The sequence below is a fragment of the Epinephelus moara genome, chromosome 17, assembly GCF_006386435.1.
Source record: "Epinephelus moara isolate mb chromosome 17, YSFRI_EMoa_1.0, whole genome shotgun sequence".
In the NCBI taxonomy this organism is placed as follows: domain Eukaryota; kingdom Metazoa; phylum Chordata; class Actinopteri; order Perciformes; family Serranidae; genus Epinephelus; species Epinephelus moara.
The window spans coordinates 9329276-9341949 of NC_065522.1; the positions used below are offsets into that span (position 1 = coordinate 9329276).

General features: G+C 42.6%; 1 protein-coding gene across 1 annotated transcript in view; it reads left to right on the forward strand.

Moving 5' to 3' along the window:
- LOC126404194 (neurexin-2-like) overlaps positions 1-12674 on the forward strand; it is an 813153-nt gene that overhangs the window by 415075 nt on the left and 385404 nt on the right. The window contains exons 13-15 of the mRNA XM_050067247.1: positions 5545-5664; positions 7040-7421; positions 9426-9616. Of these exons, the coding sequence (XP_049923204.1) occupies positions 5545-5664; positions 7040-7421; positions 9426-9616 (693 nt within the window). The remainder of the gene's footprint in view (positions 1-5544; positions 5665-7039; positions 7422-9425; positions 9617-12674) is intronic.

Consider the following 12674-nt stretch of genomic DNA (forward strand, 5'->3'; position numbering starts at 1 on the left):
AACCCTGCAGCATATCTCCTGTGATTTTAGTTGCAAAGAACTAAGTGCATCCTCTTTACACATTTTCAAAGTGGTTTGCACTAGCACAAGTATGTGCATACATCTGTGTGTACAGTACAGTTTGTCTAGTTCACTGTGCTTTCCCAGATGGGTGCACAGCAGGGGGTTGCCTGAGGTCTATCACCTGGTAGTGAAATGCTAATCATGAACATAAATAAAGTCCTACGCTTATACTGCACGCACACACACATATTCCCACTTCGATTACAACATTATGTCCTTCTTGCTAAACTGGAATTTTCTGGAGACATCTTTTTTTATCCCCCTCTTTTCCATATGAATTCACAAAGAAGCCAGGCATTACTATTCCCCCTGGTCAGCATTTGGTCTCTCTGGTTGGATTTTTATCCTCCTCTGCTGTTCTGCATGAAAAATCCATTTCAATCAGCTGGTATCCACCCTCATCCCCACATTTTCTGTTATCTTCTTCCCCTCCTCCATCTCTTTCTTTCAAGACCTCTTTTTTTAACCCACAGAATCAACGTCCTCCCTTTTTTCCTGAGAGTGGGGCTGCTGAGCCGAGAATGAAACACTATACTGTGTTTCTTTCTTGAGCCATTTTAATTGGACTGCAGTCCACTGTTATATTTTCTTTTCTCTCATGTGTGCTTGCGAGTGGGGATGCACAAATGTGTGTGGCTTTGCAGAAACTCATGACCTCAAAAGTCCCTGAGTGCTAGTTGCTCATAATTATTTTCTCTTCCAGGGAATTTGAATCGCAGAGCTTGAACTTGCATTCGCAACTGTATCTCATGCTTGACGATGGCACGATCTGTCAAACCTCGTAAGAGGGAATATGACGCTGTTGTGGAAGTGGACATAGTAGTTCGGGTTCCCCTGTTCAGTTTAGTCAGTGGCATTTTCAGGGCAAAGCATTGTTCTAGGATATATTTATCTGTTCAATGTTACATTTTCTTTTGATCTGTGAAAGCAGATTAGAGACTTTCCAAAGTGACAGTGATGAAGATAAATGTATTTTTACCACTGATCAAAATCCAGCCTCATCACTAGAATAAAATGTCAGTATTGTATGTTACTGCAAACTACATATATGTTACATTGGTTCCTTTCATATGCATCATAGCAACATTTTTAGAGTGACATAGATCAGATTACATGTATTTGCACTGAGTTTCTCATCACAAGGTGGAGGGCATGGATGGATCTCATGACACCTAGGTGAGATCAAGCAGCAGACAGTGGTAAACGACGGTACACGAACAACAAACAACATTTTCTGCCATGTCCGTTACGACAAAACCAGGTATTTTTAAATGGCACATTGTTAGCCATGTTTGTTGCGACAAAATTTAATATTCTCCCAGCTGGCACTGAATGTCAATGCCCTCAGAGAGACATTAGACTCTTACATCAGATAGATGTTAAATTTAGGTTGGAATGGAAATTGGGTTGACTATGACATTTTGCAGATATTGGGTTTTGTTTTTCATCCCTTATGGCTAAAAGTTGGTATGTTACGTCAAGGTGACGTTGGTATGAGATGTTTGAGTGACAAGTCAACCTAAAGTCAGTAACGGCGTCTAATGACATTGGTGGCCAGCTGTGTAAAGCCAAAACATGATCTTTTCCAACCCTAACCAGTTGCTTTTTTTGTGCTCAGAATTAAACAAGTTAACCACAGCAATTTCACAAGAACTGAAACTTAAAGGGCATGAAGTTTTAACACATCCACTGCATATGAAATGTACAAATGTAATGTATCTGTATTTTCCAGAAATATACAATGCCAACATTTATTCTGGCAACTGGGTTGCTTCATCTTAATTTCAGTGGCATTTGAACGTACAGTAGATTTTTCCAGCCACCAGTGTGACTAAGTTGATTGGGGCATGAACTGTCTCGTTAGCTCAGATACATCATCACATCCACTCCCTCCAAGCAAATGTTGACCTGCTGACACCCCTTGCTGTTATCCCTGGACCCGACAATCTCAACACAAACCACATATGCCTGAGCGACCCTGACAATGACTTGCCCCCATGTATGGCTGCATGACTCATGACTGGCTCTGTTGTTGTCTACTGTTGGGCCAGCAGCAGACTTACCAGGGACTGCCCGTGGCCCTATCATGCTGTGGCACTGTTGTTTTGGCCAATACATTGGCTAGCACTGATCGCTCCTCTTTGGCCGGCTTCAAGCCCTCTGGCCAGCATCAGACTTCAGCGCACTTGTTAGCTTAACAACCGTGTCTGGGAAGCTCACTGGGTTTGCTGTGTGGCCAGAATCAGTCGAGGATGATTCTGAGTGACATTGGGGATGTAAGCTGGACCACACATTAGACTGGTTTCATGCAGAATGCAACTGAAACAAAACAAAACCTATCTCACAGTAGTGTTTTAGTCCTGTTTCTACATTGCAACATATTCAGTTTGTGAAATGCTCCTTCTATTTTAAACATTAATCTGAGAGACATCTTGATCTCTGTGCCACTTGTACACAGTCAGAGCAAACAAACATTTTTCATCTCTCACTTCCTGATTGTCATGATGGAAATGTTGTCATCACTGACTGATGAGCAGCTTCACTCCCTGAAGTTGTTTTGATTAGGGTTTAGACATAATGATTATACAACTGTGTTCAAGTACTCACTGCTGCAACAGCAACCACACAGCCTGAATAGAGACTGATGGCAACAACCCACAGCCAATGGCTGACGGCTCGTGTTCCATTGATCCGATTGCATTAATCAAGGTTGTTTACAGAGAGAACACAGCCACCAATGATGGATGACTGCTGGTAATTACGCAATAGCCCGCAAACATCACACCTCTCATTTATGGTGTGCTGACACAGTCAATGAAGATAGTCCACAGTCCTGGCTATTTTTACACTAGTTAAGAAATCTCCCTGACACCTCTTCAGCTCCCACACGTTTAGAAAGTGCAAAGGAAAAAGTGACAGGATGAGAGGGGATGGGAATAAAAGAGATGAAAAGAGAGGGAGCTTCTGTTTGTGTGATCACAGCCCTTTGCCCTGCTGATCTCTGAGACAAAGTGAGAGGGCACAAGTGGCAGGATGAGAATTAATTGCATTTTAATAATCGCCAGCTCTTTTATTAATGAGCCCTGCGTCCCCCTTTGTTTTTCCAGCAGTGAGTACTTCCCTCTGCCAGTGGCTGAATTAGAGGCTTAGCGGCTCATTTAACCCTGCTCTCAACTTCCTTGTTTGCAGTGTTACCTGGGCAGTAAAGTGAGGCTTCACTTTGCTGTCAGCAATACACCGCATTGAGCCAACACCAGGTGCTTCATCAATATGTGGTTTCGAAGCCGTCATTGTTCTGCTGTAACACCCATGGCATAACGATCTGGGCGTAAAGCCAATGAATAAATATGCCAAAAGGTAATGTTTTAATTTCAGAGTCATACTTTTGATCACAGCAAGTTATTTGTCAACCTTTGACCCCTACAACCAAGTGTGTGACTTGCATCCCAAACTTTTCCTCAAGTGTTGTTGTTACTGTGTCGCGCTTTGCTCCTACAACCTAATAGGTCCCTCGCTTCACTTTTATACCACCTTTTGCCCGGAGCTTTTTGTTGCTTGGCTAGCCCATCCAGAGCAGCCCATATATCTTCAGCCCCCCATTGTTAGTGGTATTATAGCCAAATGGCTCCTGCTAGGTGTGCAGCAGTGGCCCTTGCTCTCCTGCGGCCTGTAGCAGCCAAGCCAAATAAATATTACATGGACCCTATTCTAAAGGGTAGCCATTCCCACTCATTTGTGCTGCACTAGACTCTTATAACTTTTACAATCTTACATCAGCCAGCGGGCTGTGCTGCTGCTGCTGCTGCTCGGTTGCACTTTGTTCCTCCATTTCTTAGTTCTTCTCTTGGGTTCTTTTCACTCTTCTTTATTTCATCTTCATCCGTTTTCATATTTCCCCCTCTGTCCTCCTATCTGTCTTTGTATCAGCTCTAACTTCTCTGCTGGCAACTTTCAGCCACTCTTTGCAGCAATATTGCAGCCTTTTCCTTTATATTTACTTCACACATGGTGTGATCAAAAGTCTCTCTTTCCAATTTCATGTGGCTGAAGACAAAAAGCCCATGAAAAAAAAAACAATATAATAAAAAAGAAGTAACAGGAGTAAATGGGAAAACAATTCTCCAGTGGGCCATGTGTATGTTCTTGCCAGGCAGGGCCATCAATTGATGGGACTTTTTTTTTTTTTTTTCATCTAGACTACATAATTCCACACACAACTGGGAAGTGGACAATCATATTTCACCAGGCTGTTCTATATCATCCAGTCGAGCACCTGGTATAATACACTCAGGCTCCAGCTAGCCAACTAGTCAGAAAAGTCCCTGGAAGCAGAGTAGGATTTCTAATATTAGATCTGCAATAAACAAATCATCAGCGCTAATGGTGTAAGAAAGCCATTGTCTTTGGAAGTCACTTTTCTTTATTTACCAGCGACAATGGCCCTTGCTTCACTCCAGAGCTGCCTAAAAGTGCACAGAGTACAGAAGGTGGCTTAATGGAAGTGACTACTCTCCTCCGGCATTCTGCTATTTCAGTCTGCCCTGCTGCTGTTTGCAGAATCCTCCTTCTTCCCTCTTATCTCTGATTACCTTCACCTGGGTACCATGACACTGTGCACGCCCACTGCTGGCAGGCCATCATTTCAGCCTCTGAAGCCATGTGAGAGATGATTCCTCTTTGTTGTCACATCACATACTTCCTCACTCTTGTATGCCTATTATTGAGCCCTTAAACAAACTTTGACAGCTATTAACCAGTACCAGCCACTGCCCTGACTTTAGCCGTGAATCACGTCAACTCGTCAATGAAAGAGGAATTCATGACTGCTGTCTCAATCAAAATCTCCCCTGCTGTCACTCCCTAACGTCAACAATTTGTTCTAATGTAGATGTAATAAGGCCCTGTCATTGGCAGGATATAAATAGCTTGTTCCCCACTTTGAAAATGCGTTTATGTAAATATGGCTCCAATAAGCATTTCCCATATGCATCAAACTGTTTCTTTCAGTGGCAGAGGCAGAATAACAACAAGAGAGGTGAGTGTAGGAGAGGGGAAGGGGGACAGCATTTTGGGGGATGAGCGGTTAAACTGCTAGATTCACCCATCCAGACTGTCCTAAACACGACTTAATGTAACGTCTGTAACACAGCACCTCCAGTTGTCGTTGGCTGCCTGTTCTAATTGACTTCCTCAACTGGTTATTTCTCCCACTGCCTTTGACGACATCATGCTGCAACACTGTGAGCTTTTGAGAGGACATTCGATTTTACAGTCTGTCAGGCTGGATATTTGATTCCTTTCATTTCCACTATACAGGGAGAATCTATAGTGTGAATGTGTCTCACAAACATGCAGGTTTTCTCCACTGGCACTGTCACCTACTGTGTATGAACTGTGTGTGTGTGGGTGCATGAGTGGGCCCGCACAGCATTCCCTGCTGTGCTGTTTGTGATTTGATTCCCCCCCACTCCACTACCACAGGCAAAGGACCCGAGACGCTGTTCGCGGGGCAGAAGCTGAACGACAATGAGTGGCACACGGTGAAGGTGGTGCGAAGAGGCAAGAGCCTGCAGCTGTCTGTGGATAATGTCACAGTGGAAGGTTAGTTGTGTTCGCTACATTGAGGGATTAATTTGGGGTGAGGGGCAGTGATCAAGACCTCAGTGAGTGTGAGGATGTAGTCACAAATCCACATGTATTACTCCGCTGTAACGCATCCACCCACATAGAGTCAACTGTTGTGCCATTTGTCATTAACGACTCAATTGAAAGTGGAATGTGACTAATTATGATGATAATGAATCAGACATGGAGGTGGCATGTGGTTCGTTCACTTACTATTAAACTGAGATTTAGGGAAAATGGTAACAGAGCTAAAAGGTGCTTATCTGTACGTAAATGTCATAATATTTCAAAGATGAAAATTCATTACCAATTGGCGAGTACACCTTAATATGGTTCCAATGTAACCCACCTATGTCTCATTTAAATGGCTGGACAATATGATACTTCTTCAAGCATTTACCGGCAGTGCGTGAGCAACTGTGTACAAAGTACGGAGGTACAGGTTCTGCCAACGTCTGAAGAAAATAGCAAGAGAAGAATGAAAGGTCAGGAGACGAGGTGGAGTCACAGGCACTCACAGTATTGTGGCCTCAGGCAAAAGGATGGCAGGGCAAAGGACGAGGGAAGAGGAGAGAAAAAGGTGTGAGCTAGATGAAGGGAAGAGAGTGGGCACGCTGAGGCCAGAAGCAAAGAATGACCCTGTGATGTTCTGACTGGTTCACAAACTGGTTCATGGGAGAGAAGAAAATAGGAAGCACCCGGGGAGTCCTTGCGAGGCTGGCCAGGCTGCAGCAGGGAAGGCATTTAAATCGGCAGCTTGCCAAGCTCATTACTCCACATCTCCCAGTAAACACAATATAAATTGTGGCATGTAGAGCAGTAACAAGAGATTTTCTGCAATGTTATGCTTGGATAATTTCCTTCACAGCAGGTTAGACAAATAGGCTCAACCCTTGTGAACCTGCACAATAAAAACATATACTGTACACACACAGTTTTCTAAAGCAACTGAAATCAATTTTAAGATCTAATAAGCATAATAAAGAAAAAGCCAAAGCCATATAATGTGTACTTTTCACTTAATTTTCACATCAGATACAGTAAATTAGAGTTTATTTGCATTGCTTTACAGTGAAATGCATTATAAATGCATTTTAATATGTCCATGATGAAATTAAGTTTGACGTACAATTTCAACAGAAGTTATGAATAACTAGAAGTTTAACATATGGTGCTTTAGAAAATATCAAATGCTTAGAATGGTTATAATCCTGTCAGTGTTACAATGTGACATAATCCTTCACATTTTCCCAGCATGCCTTTTACTGCCTCAAGGAGAACATAGCAATGAATGTGTTGCCACTTGTGTTCTGAATTAACGCTGTGTTTTCTGTTCCCTCCACTATTCCAGGCCAGATGACTGGTGCCCACACACGTCTCGAGTTCCACAACATCGAGACAGGCATCATGACCGAGCGGCGCTTCATATCCGTGGTGCCCTCAAACTTCATTGGCCATCTCCAGGGCCTGACCTTCAATGGGGTGCCCTACCTTGACCAGTGCAAAAACGGTGACATCTCCTACTGCGAACTGAATGCCCGCTTTGGCATGCGCCACATCATTGCAGATCCGGTGACGTTTCGAACGAAAGGCAGCTACTTAGCTTTAGCAACGTTACAAGCTTACGCCTCCATGCACCTCTTCTTTCAGTTCAAAACCACCACACCTGACGGCCTGATGCTCTTCAACTCTGGGGACGGGAGTGACTTCATTGTCGTGGAACTGGTGAAGGGGTGAGTCCCGCGTGATTTGTGCTGAAAGTCACGCACCTTCCTTTGCTGTAACACAATATCACTTTGTACAAGCAGTCCATTTCCAGTCCTATTTTCTGCTAATTCTAACCCAGTTGCACATTATTTGAAACACAGTGAGGAGCTTGGTGAATAGTCAATTGATCACCACACAAATCACGTAATTTAGAAATATGTTCTTGGCAACAAAACAATACATGAGCTGAATCATAGGTTGTTTTTTTTCCCTAGAGTTAACCCAGATCAGTGAGTCATTTAATGCTGCTGTGAATCAGGGCTGGCTGGATGAAAGTGACTTCAGCACAAGTAATCATAATCAGTCGTCTTAAAAGCTAAGCTGAACGCTGCGCATACCGTTGGAAAACAGAACTATATTCATGTCTGTTTTTTTCTTGAAAACCTCTCTCTTGGGTATTTATTTTACAATCCATTAACCGATAACTGTTAATGCATAAATGTGAGCATAATGCATTTCTCTGGCCAGCAAAGTATTTGGCCAATTTTCTACAAGCTAGAAGCTAGCACACACCCAAAATAAACTGCTTCAAATTGTGAATTGTATCACCCTAAAAGCTGTTCATAATTAGAGTATCAAAAAGAGGCTTTTGCATTTGTATCTCTCTTCCTCTTGTGCTCTATTGTTAGCACTGTTACAACACAAAAGCCTGAGCTGCCTCTGTCACACAAAGACAAGAGACTACATAAAGGAATTGGAATCAAGGTGGGAAAAAACCCTACATACCTTGAATGAAACAGCCACAATAGCCTTTACCCAAAACACAAAAGGCAGCCATATTTGTGAGAAAGGGGGAACTGTGCCACCTCGTCTGCCTTTGGGCAAACAGGGGCTTTTAGACAAAAACAGGTTTCTGTATTTGCATGTCAAACCGGAGAGCAAACAAAAAATAAATCCAAACTTCATGCAGCAACATAAACTGGTCGTATTATTTATATCAAAAGTAATTTCTTAGACAGAACACAGGATGGAGACATTGGAGACAAAATAGGAGAGCACTTCATTTCATCAGGACAATTGGAGGTTGAGTGTTGTTGATTGTGACCTGTCATCAGTGCCTGTTATTGAGAGAAAACATGTTGTACTGTTGATTGCCACCATTTCCAGAAATGATTTTGTTTCCATTCCTTCAAGAACAGCTGCTGCATTGTAATAATGACAGCTAGGGAGGCCCCGATCCAATATTCGGATCCGTATCGGCCGCCAATATTAGCAAAAAACGTGCATCAGCATCGGATCGGACTGCATGGAAAAATCCCGATCCAAGAACTCTGATCCGGTTTTTCATGGAGTCCAATCCAGGTTTTCCGGCCAGCCCAGTGCTCCGCAATTCAAGCAGTCCATTCCAGTGATCCGCTCCAGCACTTACTATCAATCCACCAGGCCAGCATTCAGACACACAGGAAACAGCAGCACCAGGTTGACACTGACACTACAAAAAAAACTGAAAAGGAAAGGCTGCATTGTTTGTTAAATGTCAACAATGTTTTGTGGTGTTAATCTATTTTTTATTTATTAGGGGGCCAAAGCACAAGTGTGTGGAGTCTTGCTGCTATTTTAATTTCAATGTTAGACATTTTAAAGATTTCTTGTGTTGATATATTTTCTATTTATTAAGGGGCCAAAGCAGCCAAAGCAAACCAGCTATATTTTTTACTTAATGTTAATGTTCAAGTTTAAAGTTTGTTTATTTAACCCTGTTCACAATAAACAGGTCAGTTTCTCATACCAACTCTTGTGGATCATTCTAACTAACCCGATTAAGTAGTTGTTCTTGTTAGAGTAATATCGCTTGATCAAACCTTTTCTAACATGACTGACATGACATGACTATGCGCTTGGATCGGATCGGTATCGGTATCGGCCAAAACTCAAGGCTGTAATATCGGTATAGGATCGGAAGTGAAAAAGCTGGATCGGGACATCCCTAATGACAACACAAACACATACTCTTATGTCTTTCTTCGCAGATACGTCCACTACGTCTTTGATCTCGGCAATGGGCCGTCGCTGATGAAGGGCAACTCGGACAAGCCGCTCAACGATAACCAGTGGCACAACGTGGTGGTGTCCCGGGACGCCAACAATGTACATACGCTTAAGATCGACTCACGCACCGTCACGCAGCACTCCAATGGAGCCCGAAACCTGGACCTCAAAGGTAACAGCAGGCTCATCTGGGCCTCAGTGATGCATTCCTCTTGAAAACATTACCACTGACAGGGAATAAGTATTCCAGTGTCATCCTTGGTCTGTCCCTTAAGTGTTGTTGGAAGGTGGCCATGAACACATGCCAGCTCAAATCCATCTAAATTAGACCCACTTCCAGGATCACAGCGGCTTCTACAATAGCCCCACTCTACATCGATTGGTTTTCTTAGTCACTGAGGAATTCTTACTTTTCTGTTTTTTTTTAATTTTTAAATTTTAGATAATTGACAAAATAACAATTCAAGGTATTAACTTTTTCTACCCATACCGCAGAAAAACCACTCATAAAATCTCAGGTTTACAAGGATTTGCATTTTCTAGATTTTTATTTCCTGAAGTGTTGGACATTTCGGTTCATTGGCCGGGATAACCAGAGAAAACTAAATGATGCTGCCAATTGTAAATGTGCTTGCCAAACAAGAGTGGACAGGGGGGTGAAATAAAACTTAACAAAAGCCTGGCAGCATCTGTGCCAGCCTATCCTCTTCACCTTGAAAGATGACCCCACCCCCTCTCTCCCACCACCACCCCTTTCAGCAGATGGCTGGCTTTACAGGGACAGGGCAATATACAAGCAATATCCTTTACCGATTGGTATCCCAATATGACCCAAATGCAACAACAGACCAAGGTGAAAAAATAACTGTACCAGAAACAATAACAGCTTATCACTTCATCCTTTCTGTGCTTTGCTCTTTTTTGTTGTCTCTATCTTTTTTTTTCACCGTCAAATTGGACACACTTGACTTTTAGCTGTAGTATGATGACTATCTTTTGATGGAGACACCTTTACTTCTTTGACTTCAAACTACCCTGCCCTCGTGAATCATCTTGGAATAATAGCTGTGGTTACAAGGCACTTAAATGTGAATAGGCATCTCTGGTGCGCTGTTAGACTGGGACTGGAAGCTCAGGTAATTGTCAGCTTCAGACCTCAGAAATCAGGTTTTCTGATGTATTATTTGGATGCTTGAGAGTGGCTGTCTGTGGAGCTTAAGAGTGACAGCAATACAATAAAAGTAGAAAGTCAAAGGGAAAGAGATTCTTACTCAGCAGAAAGACCTTGTGATGTTGATAGTGCGCATTGTGGACAGATGGTAGCTTCTTTCTAAACTCTTTCGAGTGTCTGTCTGTCGTAACATTAACATTTGCTCTGGATGATTCACTTTGATTTGGTCTGTGTCATGCCCTAGAGTTCGGAATGCTCTTGAGGCTACTGTGGGTTGCTGTGTAAGACACATCAGAAGTCAGGGTGAGCCCCTGGGGCCACTGAAGGATGCAAGGAGTCAAAAGATCAAAAGGGGCCCCAAGCTTTTTTAGGGGAAGACATGATTTATAGACAGACTTTTTTCAGTTTCTTGTTTCCTTTGGGGTATGCGAAGTGCAATTAAGAAGGATAATTGTAAGGGAGGGGGTTATAGAGGAATGGCACTGTGCCAGTGTCCTTATGCTGGGTTATAGACAAGGGTACTGAAGACGGAACAAGCTTTCGTAGAATGTAGACATAGGGAATGAAGAGTGTAAAATTAGATCCTGTGGTTTTAGCAGTGAGACATATACTTAGCAGCCTGGTCTCACAAAATTTAATGGTGAAATGCAAATAAAGTGCATCATGCACATGGCCTATTATGCTTTGGAGGAGAAATATAATTGTCACATTATTTGTGTGCCCATCTCACACAAGACTGCGATGTCAATAGAGGAATCTGTAATTAGTTGATTTAATGAATGCTTGCTTTCAAGGTTTCTGCGTTTAGCAGGCTGCAGTTTAATATGTATTCATTACACATTGTATGTGATTTATAGATAAAACTAGTCTCCTGTGTATCCACGCACTCTCTGTGGCTAATCTCCTCTGGAGATCCGTTACAGTAAATGTAATAACTGATCTCTGTAATTAGGAGGGTCTTCTTTTGATCGATTGCTTCTGTCTAGGCTGTGGCAAAGGCTGCTGTCAGTCAACTCTCAGTCAGGCAGTCAGTGAGGCTTTTAAGGGAGTGTGCTGCTGTCATGTAGGTGTTGGACAGTGCTGTTTTAGGTTTATGTCTTAGCCAGACCATTATCCCACATCATCCTCGTCTCAGACTCTTCCAACATATTCAGACATATTGAACTGTGTCCTGTCTGAACAAATAAAAGCAAAGATTGTTTAAAAGACATAGCCTCCAGTTCTGGAAAGTGAAGCCAATGCAGAGGTGCCTTAAACCTGCATTCTTTCTAATGGCCAGCATGGGGCAACTCCACTGGTTGCACAAAGAAGAGCAATTGTATAGAAGTCTAAGAGACAATCCCTCTTTATCTCACTTGATTCATTACCTCAGATTTTTGTGGTGAGTGTATGGTCTCAGTCACTACGGCATGATGTTCATTATGTAAATAACGGTCCCATTTGGAGTAAAATAGACAATAAAGCAGGGTATGCCTTGGGGCACGGCTATCTCATGATTCACAAGTTACTACTACTGCAACTTGTCAATCGGGATAGAGGAGTAGCAATGTGTCATCGACATTGTGTCAATCTGATCCACCCTCTCGTTCCAACTATGGTTTCTCTTGGCTTAAAAAAAAACAAAACAAGATGGCGATGGCCAAAATGCCACACTCAAATCAATGGGTGATTTCATGGCAGCTGTTTCCACTTCTTTTATACAATCTATGAGCAGAGGTTCATAACCAACTTACACCTTCGGCTGTCACTCAACATGTTCTCATTCCTACTTGTCATATTTGGGCAGAAGCTCATTCGTTACTAAAATGGCGCCAGGGGCACCTATTTGCATTGTATCTTGACATAGAGGGGTTGGTAGTAAGAAGGGGTTGCTGGATAGGTTTAGGCTACAAAAGTACTTGGTAATGGTTAGGAAAAGTTTGTGGATGTTGCTTAAAAAACACCTGGCTTCAAGTGGCACAAACATTGCGGTAAGAAGGGGTCTACGGATTTATGCACACAACTACTCGGTTATGGCTAGGAAAGGATTGCAGATGTTGCCAAAAAACCAACCAGTTGT